The following is a 16366-nucleotide window of genomic DNA, read 5'->3' as shown; positions in this document are numbered from 1 at the left end:
CAATCATGCTTTGTATGTCTTAATATTTCCCAAGTTTTGGAGTCACTGTTAGTGACAGGGTAAACAAGTAACCATATTATTCCAGGTCTGTAAGCAAAACATTGTTCTAACAGTGCCAAGCAACCCATGGTGATAGTGCCTAAATTCTTGCACACTAACTGCTGTTTCAAGTATTAGAACATCCCTGAAAAGTTAAGACATCACAAGTTGTGCATTCCTTTAGCCTAGAAGGTCAAAAACTAGCCAAGAAAACAGATTTTTTTTTTTTTCCTCCTCTCAAAAACAGGACAATGGAACACATTGGATGGGGGGAAAATTTGGATCAAACAGTTGCACTGATAAGTCACACTGAATCATTCCTTTTTTTTTCGCCCTCTATGTCTCCAAAGACATAAAGCTTTTATATGTCCTAGTAGGAATGGCCACATTTAACACTCAAAACTCACTGGTTTTCTGTGCTTCCACATTAGAGCCCATTGCAGCCAAAAGCAGCTCATAATCCATCACAGGAGATCTACACAATGAATCACAAAGCTGTGTGACTCATCTGAGACAGCCTCAAAGTCTCAGTTCCAAGTAGATACTTCCCTCCACTCCTTGTCCTGCCCCCTCCACAGCAGGGTTAACCAACATCTCACAAACCATGACCCAAAGTCACTGCTCAGCATGCTCAGAGAAACCAGCAGCTATCCCAGCTTGCTTAATATTCTGGTCAAAAAGCTCTGGCACTTCAGCACCTTCTGAAGAAGTCACTCAGCCAGCCTTTCTGCCTCTGCCCATATGAGTCAAAGTGGCTGCCTGAACAACCACCAAACACCACATCTCCTGCATCACGAGCCCAAAATCTTCTGCATCATATTCTTTCAACTTACCACCTTGGTCACCTGAAGGAAAGAGTAGAAACTTTCATGCCTCTAAACTGTGTCAATCAAGCTAGCTCTGACCTGGTGAGTCTTCTGATTTCTTTGAAGGATTGCTAACATTATGTTAGCTCTTGTGGTTAGAAGACCACCTTCTGTATCTTCCAGGTACTGAACAGAGCCTTGACCTCATCCCTAACTTCCTTATTTCCTACTTAAGCTACTGCAATACAAGTTTCCTAAGGAAAAATTTATGTTACCTAATGCAATGCTACTTTTCTAAGCCTACAACTATAATAAAGGGACAGAAAAGTTCCTTCAGTGGGAGCGTCTGGGATATTAACTCTTAAATGAAGGCAGACTTTTGATAAAAACATCACTATCAACTATTTTTAATATGATCCCGATTTAAGTAAAAAATACTGTAGCCCTATTCTCAAAGAAAAATTACTTTCCCCTTTAGATTTTCCCCTTGTTTATAACAGCTGTAAGATGATTATCAGCACCACTGTAGCCAACACACTCAGGTGAATAAATCATTTCAAGCAAGAAATGTGCTTATTGTATATTTATCCAAGGACCTTCACTCCCACACTCCATATTTTAAACACCTGCAAAAGGTGTTTATTACCTCACATATACCTGTAAACATCACCCCCTATAATTAAGCCAGGCAATTAAAATCCCAACATAACCCAGAGTATGTTGTCTTAAGTGCAAAATTGGGTGGTCTGCCATAGACATGGTCACTTTTCTGTATCAGATTGCCTCACCTGCTGCAAGGCCCAGCTACATGATGGGAAATGCATGCAGCTCAGGCAAAATAGTTAATCTGGACTGTGGGGCCTGGGTCAGACAGCAAAAAGGAAAGATCATCCTTTCTTTTCCCATTGGCAGGAGAGGAGCAAAGGCACCCCCCATGCTCCCCTGAGTATAGATCCAAGGCCAGGAAGAGGCAGTGCTGTCCAAAGGCTCTGCATTGCTCCAGGGACTGCTCTATCCTGTAATTAGGAATCAAAATGAGCAGGTGAACAACATTTACCCTTTGTCTGATGTGCAGAATTTTTGCTAAATCTCTCTGTTTTCTCATTATAGCAGAATTAACAGTCTTTGTGTGGGGGATAACTCTCTTTAGAAGGCTTTTGTCACTGTCCCCCACAACAGACTCGTAAGGTAAACACAATCACCACTACAACAGCAGGCAAGAAGTTGACTTTGTGATCAGTGCCATGTATAGTCATTACCAGCCTACTGTCAAACTGACAAGCTTTATTTCATAGGGTTTGCAGGGACCAGCTCATCTAGTATTGTATCAGGTTTTTGTTTATTAAAATTGAAGAAGGCACAAGGCTGAAATGGAGTGCAAATGTACCAGAGGACAAGACAAGAGCTCAAAGTGATCTTCAACTAGAGAAAGTACTCTGGAGAAGGCTCATGGGATATTCCCAGGTAAAAGACTTAAGAACAATCAATTGCCTAGAAACAAGAGTCCTCAGAAGAGACTAACAGAACTTAAAACTCTCTTCTTAACCCTCCCTAAAAATTGGAGGTCCTCAAGTAAGTAAAAGACTGCTGCAGATTACAGGCTAACATGTTCTCCCTTCTCCTGCTGAGTAGGACAAATAGTAATTGGTAAAAAGTACAGCTTGGTGTCTGATGTAGAACTCTGAAAAGGGAAGAGAAAGCAAAGATCCCTACTAGATGTTCCTATGCTTAGCAGGCAGAAGCAGATAATTTGTGTGCGCTTAGCATTCTGCTTGCATTTTTACAGCTATACATTATTTTTATAGCTTTACATTAAATTAGGATTCTTGGAGGAGGCTTGAGGTGAAAGATCATATTTCAATACACTTTAAACCCCTTTAATGTTGATTCTTCTTCCTTTTTGAATTCTTTCAATTGTAGCTCAGCTCATTCCTGCATCTCCCCTTTACATCTTGCTTTATATGAGAAATATCTGCTCTGTATAATCCTAATTTATTCTTAATTGCAATAGTCTCATTTTTTCTTTTCCTTTCTTAAAACCTTGAAGTTCCCCACCTGTCCTCTTCATATCCTTGGTGTTCTATAATAAGTTGCATCCTAAGCAGGTACCATTCAGAAAGATTAGTTTTTACACTGCATCTCTAGATTGAAAACCAGCCAACGAACTACCCACCCCACACAGCTTAGCTGTTCTAATTCAAAGTAACACAAGCTACTACAGATCCTCAGGACAAAGAGTTATGTGCACTGTAAGAATATTTACTTACATTTATTCACAATCAAAATCAGTCTCAATTCTTTTGAGGAAACTGGTGGTTGACTTACAAATTACACAGATGGGTGGAGATGGCTCAAACCTTTCTTGCATTAACAAATCTCAATGAAGAACCTGAACTCTCAATGCAACTCTGATCCAGGAATCCTTTTTCATTACTACTTCTGTTTGGAGAATCTAAAACATCAGAGGTCTCAACATAACTATGAGACTTCATTTTTCCTTTCCTTGAAAAAGTGAGGAAAAGCAAACCCTATTTAGTAACATCCTTTTTCCCTTTGGAAGAGCTAAATCAGACCTCCCTTCCCACACATTTCTGTCCCTGAAAGCAACCTGCAAGTCTCACAGCAAAGCTGGGCATACACATTCACAATGTTTTTCTTGCTTCTCTACTCACTCAACTGGTTCACACTTTACAGCCTGGTCTTTTAGTCTACCTTTTTTGTTACAAAGTTCATCAACACTGTATCTGTTTATCTGCTCCATAAAAATGATAAGGAAATAAGCCCACAGAAGATAAGTAGGAACCCTTTAACAGCTACCTTCCTGCTGAGCCAGCAAGTGCTGTTTCTGGCACCATCTGTGTCCTGAAAGTCTGTTCTCTTGCACTTTATTCACTAAACAGGGTAAAAATATTTGGAAAGAAAAATCTTTTGAAGCATCTTCTACACTGGGGAAGCTGGTTTTAAAACGTTTTAAAAGAAAATAAGAAAGGTGACATTTCACATAACGATTTCTTCTCCCAAGAAGTCTACTTGGATCCCCACCATGCTGAATCTCAAACAAATTCCAAGTACTTCAGTTTTAAATCACCACACGTAGACCTTCTCCTAGAAGGCATATCATTTTGTCTTGCAAATACACCTCCAGTGCTGAATGCTCACAAGTGAAGTGAGAGATTACTTGCTGTTACAAATTAGGAGTCAAAACAGTATGTTACAGACTGCAGTTCAGGAAAGAGTAAGAGCTATTTACTGTTCTGCAGAGACCATAGCCTGGGTGTTTGTTTCCAATGAGAAGGAGATGAGACTGGTATGTGTGAAGAATGGGAGAAGGTGATGTGCTAAATCCTTCGCTTGTCATGATTCTTAGCATCAATCTGGACTTCATATTTGATGAGTAACGAGAGTAAAAGGGAGGAGGAGCAATGATACCCACCTACTATCACTAAGAAGAGGTCCACCAGTTGTTTGAAGGTTTTGCTTCACCAAAAACTTGATAAGAACAGAAACATTTATTCAAAAAGTAAAATCTGATCATGCACATGTCCTTCATATTACTAAATTGATAAAATAACCTCTATATGCCATTTGTATGTAAGCAGAATAAAAGGAAGAAGATGGATTCCAGAAGTGATGACACTTTAATGGAGCATGGGCACTGATCCAGAGTCCTCAAACCCAGACAGTCCAGTGAGAGTAAGGGAAAAAGAAAAACGCAAGTGACCTCTTGGATGAGTAGAGAACGTGACCCTGGATAAGCCCCTAGCAGCCCAGACTCCAACCTCACTCTGAGTCAAGTCTTAAATGTTCATAGTTCAGAGAAAGATGCTGCCTTCCCTCCACCTCCAGTTTCTCCTAGCCGGGCAAAGACTACAAGAGTACCAACCCACACATACAGAAACATTGCAGAACCTTGCCAAAAATCCTCTTGTGAAGTTCAAATTAATTACCAGGCAAGTTCTGTGCAAACTTAACCTTGAATGCCTTGGAATACATTAGAATTTTATCTTTTACAGCTGCACTTTAAAGGTGAGCTCTTCAGGATAGCAACCCTGTAGGGTTCTTACAATGTAGTAACTTGTATATTAAGTAACATATTAATAAGTATATATTAATATGCTTATTATAGCAGGTCATTATCTGCCTTTCTTCTGCCACTTAACCCTGAATATGATCTTAAAGCTGTTATCTTACCTTTTTTGCTTATACCATAAGGGACTAAGTACAGAGGGAACTCCTACGTTACCTGGCAGAAACAACTACAAGTCCAGCTGCTACAACTAGTTCTAAGAGTCAGTATTTTGTTCAGTAGCTTCAACCTATGTGAAGGAGAAAACTCATTGGAACATTTTCCTCAAAATGCCATCCAGAAAAGTGAATAGTTAATCCTGATTTGTGAACTTGGTTTATGAAAAGTCTTATTAATAAATGCTTGTTAGTCTGGCCTTTTACACCCAGTTTTCCAAGCTATATGGAATAACTATAAATCAAGTGTCCTACCTCATGATTCTTTAGGATACCCGGTTTCTTCCAAGTGGAAGTCAAGCTTTCCTTAACATTAATGTTTTCTCTCTTCCATATTACTAAAGACTCTAGATTTTACTAAATAGATGCACGTGCCTCTTAGAAAGGTAAGAGGGCACACCAGTGAAACAGTTCCAAGGTTTTCACAGGAAATTCATTACTCTGGCATCTTAAGAGCCGAATCTTAAGAGCCAGCTTCCATGCACACAGAAACCAAAGCATCTATATCGACAGTAAGACACCTTCAGCTGATGTATCACAAAACATTCTCAATTCAGATTAAGCTTCAATTTATTCCCTGAATATTTTTCTGGTTTTGAAAATATTATTCTCTGGGTGCTCAGGAGTGGGAACTGCTACCAAACTCTGCTATACTTCGTGCTACGAACACTGCAGCTACATTCCTGTAGGACCAGCATCCCTTCTGCTTTTCAAAACCTGCTTTCTTCAATGCCAATGACCTGCATCTGAGAACATCATGGATGGCTTCCTTATCACAAGAGATTTTGTGGGTGATGTGTTGTAAGCCAAGGACCATCTCTGTTAGATGTGGGTGTGCACAGAGATGCTCCCTGGGTCAGAGTCCCATGTGGCCCAGGGCTTACAGTATGCCAGTATGACACACTGGCAACAAGAACAGCTGTGAAGCACTGAACTAGAGACACATACATTGACTTTTAGGAGCACACCTGTATGCTTCCCATATAAAATGTTTTCTATAAAGAACAAAATTAAAACAATTACTTAAACAGAACTTAAAAAAAAAAAAAAACAAACAAACCTGCTTTTCCAAAGAATGACAAGATAGCTTTCCTAATGACGGTTATACTAAAAAAAAGAAAATTCATCACATAAATCTTTCCTCTGTTTTTCCCATGTTCCTATATCACTGTAAAAAGTGTTGCAGGGTACTGTGTTTTGTGTTTCAATATCAAATATACACGAAGGCTGAGAGACTGAACTAACCTAGAGACATCTTTCATCAGCTGTTTTTGGTTTGGTTTTAAGGATTTCACACCCATTAGAAGAAGTCAGTCTTGATTCAAGTAATTAACAAAGGAGTGATGAGGCAAGCAGATTGGCACAGAGGGACTATAAGATACAATCTGAGTAAAATTGCTCCAGCTGCCACACGTGTACATGTACACACCATCCTCTCAGAAAACTTTATGCAAGAACACTGATTCAATAGAAATCCCTCTCTACATGTATAAACTTTCTCTCTACCAAGCAACTGGGTGCAGAACAGACTTGTTTTAAGGAGGAATTATCCAAAGCTTTCTTACAAAGCTCAAAGGAAGTTTTTGCAAGGTCTTTTAGCACCAGAAGAAAAAAAAAAGAGATACCAGAGCCCAAGGTAATCTTGACATGAGACAATCCCTGGTTAAATGAATCACCAGTTGCTGTACGTTGTCATCAGCACTCTTTTAGAGAGCATATAGAACTTAACTGCTTAGTGCAGAAGTGGCAGACAGACAGCACTTACAAAGGAAAACTTTAGGAAGTTTGTGGACAAACTGTGCTTGGCAAGCAGCCCTGGTGTTGCAAGAGAATGCAAAAGTATTGTACACATCTCTAAATTCTGTGCCCCAACAAGGATCAGGTCTGTACAAGCAGCTTGAGGATATCTAGACAAGGCTGAGATGATGCTAATAGGGACAATCTTAACGCTTCCTTGGGAACCTTAGGAAGCCAAAGTGTTTTAAAAAGGTAGAGCAGAAAGAACATCTGTCTGAGACCAGATGTCACCACAGACACTACAACAATGGAGAAGCAGAAGGAAATCACTTAAAAAAAATAAAATTAAGAAGCAGATGAGAAACAGGGTAGATACCTATAACATAAACAGTATTAGCTACATACATGTAAAGAGGATGAGCATGTTGATGCATTGTTATGTACTTTGCTCAACAGGGCTCAGCTTACATCTGTGTTTATTCACATTTTTCTGAATCATATGCCTCTGCTCTGATACTATTCCTATTCAAAACCCTTAGAGTAGGTTTGTACCAAAATTAAGTTAATCCTCAAATTAGTCACCCTCAGCTGTTTCTATTACTACACTTGCCAAAAGCTTCACAGAGAAAAAACAGTTCTGAATTTGAATAAAAGGTGAATATGGTTCATCCGAGGGGAGCACATGGCTCAGGAAGTGCAGAAGAAATTCTTATACTGGCAGCACATGCCAGAAGGGCAGATTGAAGCAATGAGATGTGGTGTGTGCTGATATCTTACAGAAACCCTGCAGATGATAGCCTAGGTTGGACACAAGCAATGCCTCCATTTTTCTCCAAAGCAAGGAAGCAATCAGGGAAGTCAAACAAAGAAGTAGCTACAGATGGAAAGTCAGACCGAGAAGGCAGACCAAACCTGCTAACAGAACAATGCTACCAGAGCTTTAGCTTCAAACCCTCCATCCTTTAATCTCCCTCGGACAAAAGGATGACTTACCACTAGTAAAATATGAAAACAACATTTTAAACACATACAAGGTAAAAAAAAACAATAAAGCAGATCTGTTCTCGCAGGAGAACTTCTACTACAAAAATTATGGCACTATCTATGGAGTGTTAACAGCAAGTATACAATATATTAGTGAGAGCAAGTAACTGTAAGAGCATGAGCAAATATTTTGCCATCCCACCACCACTTTGGAGAAACAAGGAAAAACAAAAAAAAAAAAGAAATATTATCAACATTATCAGCATTAAATTACTGGTTTTGTAAAGCATTGGCCAAGTATTTAAATATGAACTTGTATCAAGTTTACTGAACTCATACACCAGACACCAACAAGGTCCGAAAAGGGCAAGCTTTTGGTCAAAGAGAATGACTGCATCAGGAAGTTAGCATTCACCAAAGAATCCATTTCAACATTTTTTATGGTTAACTCGGAGAGCAGAAATGAAGGCAGTTATCTGAATTGCTTAGAAGGCTCTATTGTTTCCTCTTCCAAAGGATTTTTCCCCAGAACAGAATGGGTGGTGTGTGCAAAGCGAGTGAAAGGTGGGGGAAGGGGAAGAGTCTTGTGGATAAAGAGAGAAACAGAAACAGTTTTTAGCACAGATACCAGTTTTTAAAGTAGCTTCCTACCTCCCACTGCAAGTGAGGCGGGATATTTCTGATCTGAAGCTTCCGACTCCTGCAGATAAATTAAAGAAAATAGTTTTTAAAAAAAATCAGAAAGAAAACATTACTGCAAGATAGACTATACACAGTGTCATACATTAAGCATCTGTCCTACTAAAAGGGGCAAAACCAAATACACAACTCAAGAAACAAACCCCAGCAGATCGCTGGGGGGGATGTCAGGTCAAAACCATTTTGAGCCAAAGAGCTGTTACAGAAATACTTGTTACATGTTTGACAGCTGTTACATTTCAGGAGGTCTCCACTTTTCCTGAAGACTATTTCTGATTCAGCTTTCAGGCCTTCAGTATCTAATTCTCCACATTATAAATGGGTGCGATAATCCTGTGTATTTGTGCTGGGTTCCCCTCCACACACTTGAGAATTTGGGGTTTTAATTCTCTTTTTTTTTTTTTTTTTATTCACCAAAAAGGTATTTCAGGATCCCACATTTATTCAAGGAAGAGAATGTAAATTTGAACACATACATTCGCTTTGATATTAAGATATTCGTTAACCTAATGGCGGACTGTTTCTTAACATTTAGTTGGCTGGTTTCTCCATTTCTGATCAGGAGGAAGGGGCAAGAATTGGTAAATTCATTGTATTTTCACCCCAAATTTACATCAGTCTTCACTTATCTAGTAAACAAAACATTCGCTTTGAAGTGCTACTGCAAAGCCTGGCAGCATGCTGGCTGCCTTCACAGCCAAGTCCTTTGTCTCCTCCCTTCCCCCAAAGTGAGAGAACAAATAAATGCCAGAGATGCCACAAAACCCTTGGGATTCACAGGAATGTGTAGATTAGCACAGTTTCAGATGGGCTCAGGTAGAGCATGCTGCTTGGGTCAGTCTGGCTACCCAGGGCAGACCTGGGGAAGGGAGAGGGGACCAGATAGTGCAGTCTACCTTAGGTCTCAACTACATTTTGGTTCACCAAAGCGACCAAGTGCCTTGTGTTCAAACAGTTTTTACACAGACCAGCAAAATCTTGCAACAAAACAAGTTCCAGAGATGCTCCCATCTACCAATAAAATCAAAAGCTTTCATTTCCCCCCCTCAGATCCATTTAAAATACACTCTTTTCGCTCACACCACCACCAACCACCCACACAGGCCTGCAGTGAGCGTTTTACATCTCGAAATGCTCTTCTCCAGGCTTTGTTTGCTGCCCAGCCAGGGCTCCCAGCACAAAGCCACCCTGCCCAAACTTCTCCTCACATGGAGCTCCAATGCTGTGGTGACCACAAAAATCATGTGATAAGTGCATTTTTCCCAGAAAAGATGAGCAGGTCTCAGTCGTGCAGCATTTCTCAGCTGTTTTCACTCCCTCTCAAGCAAGAGCCAAATTCAGCATCCGATCATTTAAATAGGCAGAGAAGGGAGAAGGAAAACCCAAGCTGCACACAGCTCCCTTTAAGCTTTCATTTCCAATAAAGCAAAGAAAGTGTCAGGAGCTGCTTCACCATAACAGGGAAGGGGGGGAATTTCCTTGAAGTCTGCAAAGATTTCCTTCAACTGCAATCTCAGTTGGCGATGCTGGTACAAAACAATCACCCTAAAGTAGTGATATACTGCTCCAAAATATCAAAGTAATCTCACACAGCAACCTGAAACTTGAAAGCGGCATCCTGAAGTAGAACATAAAAGGGGATGTTCCTTCAATATTAAAAATACTGTGAAGTTTTAATGCAGAAGAATCCCAAACCACAGAATTGGCAGCCAATATGCTATTCAATGTGCTTCAAACTGTGTCGTGCCATTAGTCTTTCACACTTGTAGATTAAAATTAAAATGCATTCATTTCTTAGCAAGGAATGACACCCACAGAAAGATCTGAGCACACAACAGCCTGGCCAGCACATCAACAGGTCTCACTCCAGCTCCATACAAAGCTAGGCAACAAATGCTCACACTGAGCAATGTGGATTCACTGCTGAAGAGGAGAGGCGGAAAAGTCCTCTCCAGAAGCATATATACAAGTTTCATACACACAACTGGCACCTTACATTTCATTTCAGAAGGAAAGCCTACATATCTTTTCCTTTACTGCCCAGCACCTACAAAATGGACCAAAATAAAAAGCAACCTCTGCATTTACTCAACAGTAAAGGACATAATACAAGGTTTGGAGTTGTTTGTTTTATTTCCAACCTGACTTTGAGGGACTGAAAAGTTTGATGCAATTTAAAAACTTTTGTCAGCCAACATGTGCAGCACAGAAATAACTTGAACATCCTGAAAGGGAGGAGGAAGAGGAAGGGAGAGGAGCAAGGAAGAAATGCCACCTTGAAATTACCAGTTCCTCTACCACATTCACAAAGAACCAAAGGAAATGGCAAGCCAAGTACAAAAAAGGGGGCAGTCCCTCAGTGCACCTCAATTTATGGCAATAGTGAGACACCTATTGAACAAAACTGAAAGGTCACTTCAAAATGACAAGAATAGCTATATCAACCATTTAATTTGAAACCATTTACACCTTTGTCAGTTGCTTGGCTGCACTGCGAGTAATTTTAACTTGGCACCCAATGCACACGTCTGAAGTCTGGTGTTTGTTGATGCATGGGAAAAATTAATCATTTTCTTCTTTTACATTATTGATGTATCACAATCAGCAATGAAAAAAAATTAATAAAGCTTTGCATGGGCAAGAGAGGAATCACACAGAACCAGCATAAAATAAAAGATATCGAGCACCTTTGAGACATCTCCATTTCAGTTGCTATGAGCTCCTATTAAAAAAATATATATATATTTCTTAAAACTACATAAAAATACACAAAGCTTGTATCCCGTTTCCCCCTCTGACCTTCTCCCCACACAAAATGACCACATAGAAATGACAAAGGTAGGTTTATGTTCCCAGGACCAGCACGAACACTGAGCTAGCAATGAGACGATACGGAATCCCTCATTCACTGCAATAATCTGCACAGCTCCGGCTCAGATACACTGCTCCTCCCCATCCTCCTGCACTTTGGCAGCCCCGTGCAGCTCCTCTCTGCGGGACAGCAGTACGGATTTGCAGTCACCTCTACTGCGTGCACGTGAGCACACAGAATCAGCTCTCAACTTCCGCCAAGAAAAATCCCAAACCAAAAGCAGATGTATAGCAAAGAGTAAGGGACAAAGCTGAGTCTGACCGAGTTTACTGGAGCAGCACCAGCTCCCATGAGGATGGGCTCTGATTTCAGAAAGCTTTTTTGCACAGGAATAAAATCCTACACAATAGGTAGGGAAAGGAAAATAAAAACATGGGAGCATCTTCCCTGAAATACTCTTCCATCTCGGACAATGACAGCTCTTATAGGGTGCTTTTCATCTTCCTCATAACCTATTTTCCTCAGCAAAGTACAGTATACTCGAAGCTCCTATAGCTATCACACCCCAGGCAACATAAACCTACAGAAGATTTTGGTTTATTTTGTCAGGAAATAACCTTAACATTTGCTACTTTATAACTAATTGCAGTCATACCAAGTGTGTAAGACAAGAAATTGTCCTTTCAAACTCCACAAAGGTATTTTAATAGCTTTATTTAATATATGGCTCGCTTCGTATATATATAGCATTCCTTAGTGAAACATTGCCGACATATCTCGTGACTCATGTAAGCCTTGCGTATGCACTTTTTTCCAGTTTAAGCATATTTTTAAATTAAATTCTTCCATTCTAAAAAGTCATTGCACATCAACTGAAGAAAAAAGTCTGGGCAAATTATGCTTGTGCACTGTATCGTATGAAAGTTTTTGAAAGCTACCTACAGTTCACAGCATTTGAACAGGTATTACCACTTGTTTCTCTTCTTCAAAGGCACCCAAAACACCTTTTATTGGGTAAGAAGAAAACAGACTTCTCTGGTTTCTGTAAAAGATTAGCCCATAAGCAATTATTTGACAATAATTTACTTTTCTTATGAGGAATTACATAAATTCTAATTCTTCTTTTTGGATACTATGCATGCAACTGGATTCAGCTGCTTCAAGCCACTGCTGATGACCATACATCATCATACTTATTTTGGGGGTGTTGAGATATGGAGCCTTGTGTTTGGGGGACCTGAATATCTCTGCAAAACTGAAAGCAAGTAGGCAAAAAGACATCACTGTGCCCCTTCACAAGGAAAGCAGTGTATTTATGCTACCTTTGTGTGCAGAGGCAGAAAGGACAAAGTACCATGAAAATGGACAATTTACTAAAAACCATCTTAGTGATCTCTGAAAGGCAAAGCTCCCTATGTAAATACAGATAACACAGGCACAAGGACACCCAGTGCTCCCAACCCACAAGAACCCTCCACACATATGAGAATACTAAGCATGTCTTAGCAATACTAAGGTGGTGGGAGGAGGGAAGAAAAAAACCCCACAGTTTCAGCTTTGTTCCTTTTATATGTACTTTTTGCTTCTCTCTCGGCCTTCCTTATATACAACACTTTTTCTTCAACCTATCAAAATCTTCTTGGGCTAAACAGGTCTCAAGAATAGTCCACTTTGCAACCCTGCATTAAATAAAATCTCAATATACGCTTTCACTTGCCAGTGTGATCTCACTGTATGTTTTATGTGACATTTAGCAAAGGAAAATCACGCAAGACCTGCACCTCCCCTTAAGGGGCAACAAATGTAAAAAACAGGAGATAGACAGTTATAAAGCAAATAGCAATAAAGCACCATGCTTTCGCTCCCAGTTCAAAATCTTTTGTGTATGTCATACTGTATCTCATAGGTGTGCCAGAATTGGACTTTTTCAGAAGGGAGCATACACAAATATCAAAGCAATTCCACACCATCATTGTAGCCAAACTCTTACCAGACCCTTCTCCCCATCCTGCCTTCCTTTCCCCAGGGACCTGCTGCCTGCTGCTCCTTAATTCCCATTTCTCAACAGTAACACCATGTAACAAGTCTCTTATTTCAGCAGCCATATAAATTGCGCAGTGTTAATGCCTTAAACCCTCACAGCACGTACCTACTCTTTTTAAACAAGAGCCTATGGAAAAAAAAAAATAAACAAAGCTAAACATGTTTGAAAGGGGATCAGGTGAACACCAACAGTGTTAGTCCATTCAATTGTTTGAACTCAATACCAATGGGATAGAAAGTAAATGCTCTACCTTTCCCGCTCTTCGGAACATGCAAAGAGCAAGCACTTATTCATCTCATCCATTCTACGTAGGCACTGCTATGCTGGTTATCTGGAAAAACTCTTGGCACCTCACACCAACAGACACAGAGTATGCCAATACTCAAGTGCTGTTACTCCCCAGTCCTGCCTCCAAATATGTGGTCCCCTGGCTCCAACAGCTATGCTCGATGCCCCTGCAAACCCACTCTCCTCAACAGCCCTTTTTCTTGCTGAGCTGCACGAAGATAAAAGCTTGTCATTTCTCAAGCAGACTTCACTGACAACACAAACTTTACATAGACAGCTGGAGATGAAATATTAAGAAGAAAAAAGAAAAACAACACACACACCCACCACACAGTGGAAAACCTGCTACGGGCTGTGGCTAATGCCATGCGATAAAAGAAAACTTCTGTATAAAAAAGTCCTGACATGAACAGCCATAGAGACAAAGTTAGTGACTCCTAAAGGCAAAGTGAAAACTGACTTTATAAAGGAAGGGGAAAAGTGCCTTATTGTTTAGTCTGCAATCAGCAAAACAAATACAGGCAAGAAAAACCAAACACAAAATGCTACCCCCACGCACAGACTTTATTAGTTTCTTCCCCTCTGGTTGCTTCAGATACTGATGCTTGAACACACCAGAATGAATCAGTGTTTTTAAGGCTCTTTAGGGAGGGGAAGTAGGTTTACAGAACAAAATAATAATCCTTAACTCTCAATTCACATTAGTGTAGTTGGGGGAAAAAAAAAAAACAGAGGCAGCCTTTTTAGTTAAAAAGTGAGGGAGGGGGGGTCTCATTCTTTTCATTGTAAATGTAGGCAATGATACAGATTAAGCCACTGAAGCAGCTTGTCCTGTAAGAGGTGCTGCAGTCTGTGCTTGCCGCCTGAGTTCACACTGAAACTCTGTGGGTTTAAGCAATTCTTTTGGTCTTTGCAAGTTGTTCACATTTGATTCCTGAACACATTTTAATAGTAGTGAGTCCATCCATACAAATCTTAAGCAATGTGCATTCTAAGCCATCTTTTTATATATATAAAATTTTACATCTATACACAGTTACATATATATCTCAATTTGCTTATTCCTAACATTTTTGATAAATACAAAAGCAAAGGGTCACACTCCTTACTTACAAAGAAGCTATGCAGAATTTCTGTTCAAAACTCAAGTTCAGTAGAGTGTCAGAGGTTTTTATATCACTTCTATTGAAAGGTAATTGGTTTCTAGTGCTGTATATTATGAAGTATACTAATGACAGCTACGTATTTTAATCAGACTGTGAACCTGAAAGTTCGCCTTGATGAACTTACTTTACAAAAGAAAGGAAATGGCTTCAAATACTGACTTGTTAACAAACACCACTACTTCTTATTTTTGCACACTGAATTGGACAGCAAAATACTTGAGGAGGAAATGTTATTGCTCCAGTTTCAGACCCAATTCAGAAATCCAAGCAAAGCTTTTCTAAGCCACAGGCAGACCGCAGCAGTACTCTTCTTTGTGTTGCCTCATTATTTGATCCCAGACCTGGATTTAAAAGCACTCTGTACTACCGCTCAGAGTAAGGATTTTCAGCAAAATTTAAACAAAAGAAATTTTTTTCCTCAAAGCTCATGCACGACATAATGGTTGGCTCCTAACTCCACTTTTCCCCTTTCATCTCACACATACAACCCACCAAAGTAGCCGCTTTGGAGAGCTGTATTATCTCAGCTTCAAGATGATAATCTAGCTCTTGGATTACCTCACAGAACCCTCTGTGCTGATGATCAAATTTCCTACCAGTGCCTGTGAAACATCAGATTTGCTTACTACTACTTTCCACCAGGACAAACAATCAGAAAGCTGTCCATGGAGCCAGTACACCACACAGCTGCACTCCCTAAGCCACCAGCCAAACCATGAGGCACAGGGCTATGTTACCCTTGCAGGATAAACTCAAATACCCCAAAAGCAACTGGATATCTGTGGACAAGGTATGACAGCTCAAGAAGCACAACCAGAAGATCTAAGTTACATCACTACAAGATAGGTAAATCAACCAATGTAAGTCTGACTGGCTTTCACCTATAACCATTTGCTTCAGGATTTCAGTCTGACAATTCTTCACATCACTAATTAGACTAAAAGCTTATATTCGTTATTTGCAAATTCCCTGGAGTGGTCCATAAATACATGTTAAAAAGAAAGAAAATTCTAAAGATTCTGCCATTACCATATTAATGTTGAATTTCTCATTTAAAAAAAAAAAAAAAAACTTTCATTTTCCAGGTGTTATTAATAAGAAAAGGCTGTTAAGATTTTTTAAATCTTTTTAATTAAAGAATCAAACACTGCTTTAAATTTGATGGGAAGTTCCAGTATCCTTTAGGAAAATGGGCTTTCATCTATCTATGCAGCTTCTGACATTTCAAACCTTTTCTCTTCCCCCATACGAAACTCATTGGAGAAACTGAAGTTACTTACAGGGGGAGAAGGAAGAGAGCAGGTCATCCTGGGTTTGGTTGGGGAGGGGTATTTGTTGCTTGTTGGGTGTTTTGCTGTGTTTTTTTTTGGGGGTGGGGGTGTTGTAGGAGTTTGTGTTGAGGGATTTTTTACCCCATTTGTTGCAGGGTTGGTGTTTTGCTGGGTTTTTTCTCCCCTCTAAATGCCACAGTTTCGTTCCCTTCTCCTCAGACTAGGGGTCTCTACCCCTTAATTATACTACTGAGCTGATTTTATTGACCAAGCATTTT

The 16366-nt window shown here is 39.9% G+C and overlaps 1 protein-coding gene across 3 annotated transcripts in view; it reads right to left on the bottom strand.

Annotated features, from left to right (window-relative positions):
• The window catches only part of IGF2BP3 (insulin like growth factor 2 mRNA binding protein 3), a 114762-nt gene that overhangs the window by 80790 nt on the left and 17606 nt on the right, over positions 1 to 16366 (bottom strand). For all 3 annotated transcript variants that reach the window (XM_061370324.1, XM_061370325.1, XM_061370323.1), the window contains one exon: positions 8460 to 8508. In XM_061370324.1, the coding sequence (XP_061226308.1) occupies positions 8460 to 8508 (49 nt within the window). The remainder of the gene's footprint in view (positions 1 to 8459; positions 8509 to 16366) is intronic.

Source organism: Neopsephotus bourkii, unplaced genomic scaffold (genome assembly GCF_033783945.1).
Source record: "Neopsephotus bourkii isolate Nb327-2 ecotype Australia unplaced genomic scaffold, CSIRO-AGI_Nbou_v1 NB_1539, whole genome shotgun sequence".
Taxonomy (NCBI): Eukaryota; Metazoa; Chordata; class Aves; order Psittaciformes; family Psittacidae; genus Neopsephotus; species Neopsephotus bourkii.
The sequence above is the reverse complement of the archived record's forward strand: the minus strand, read 5'-3'. Positions and strand labels throughout refer to the sequence as shown.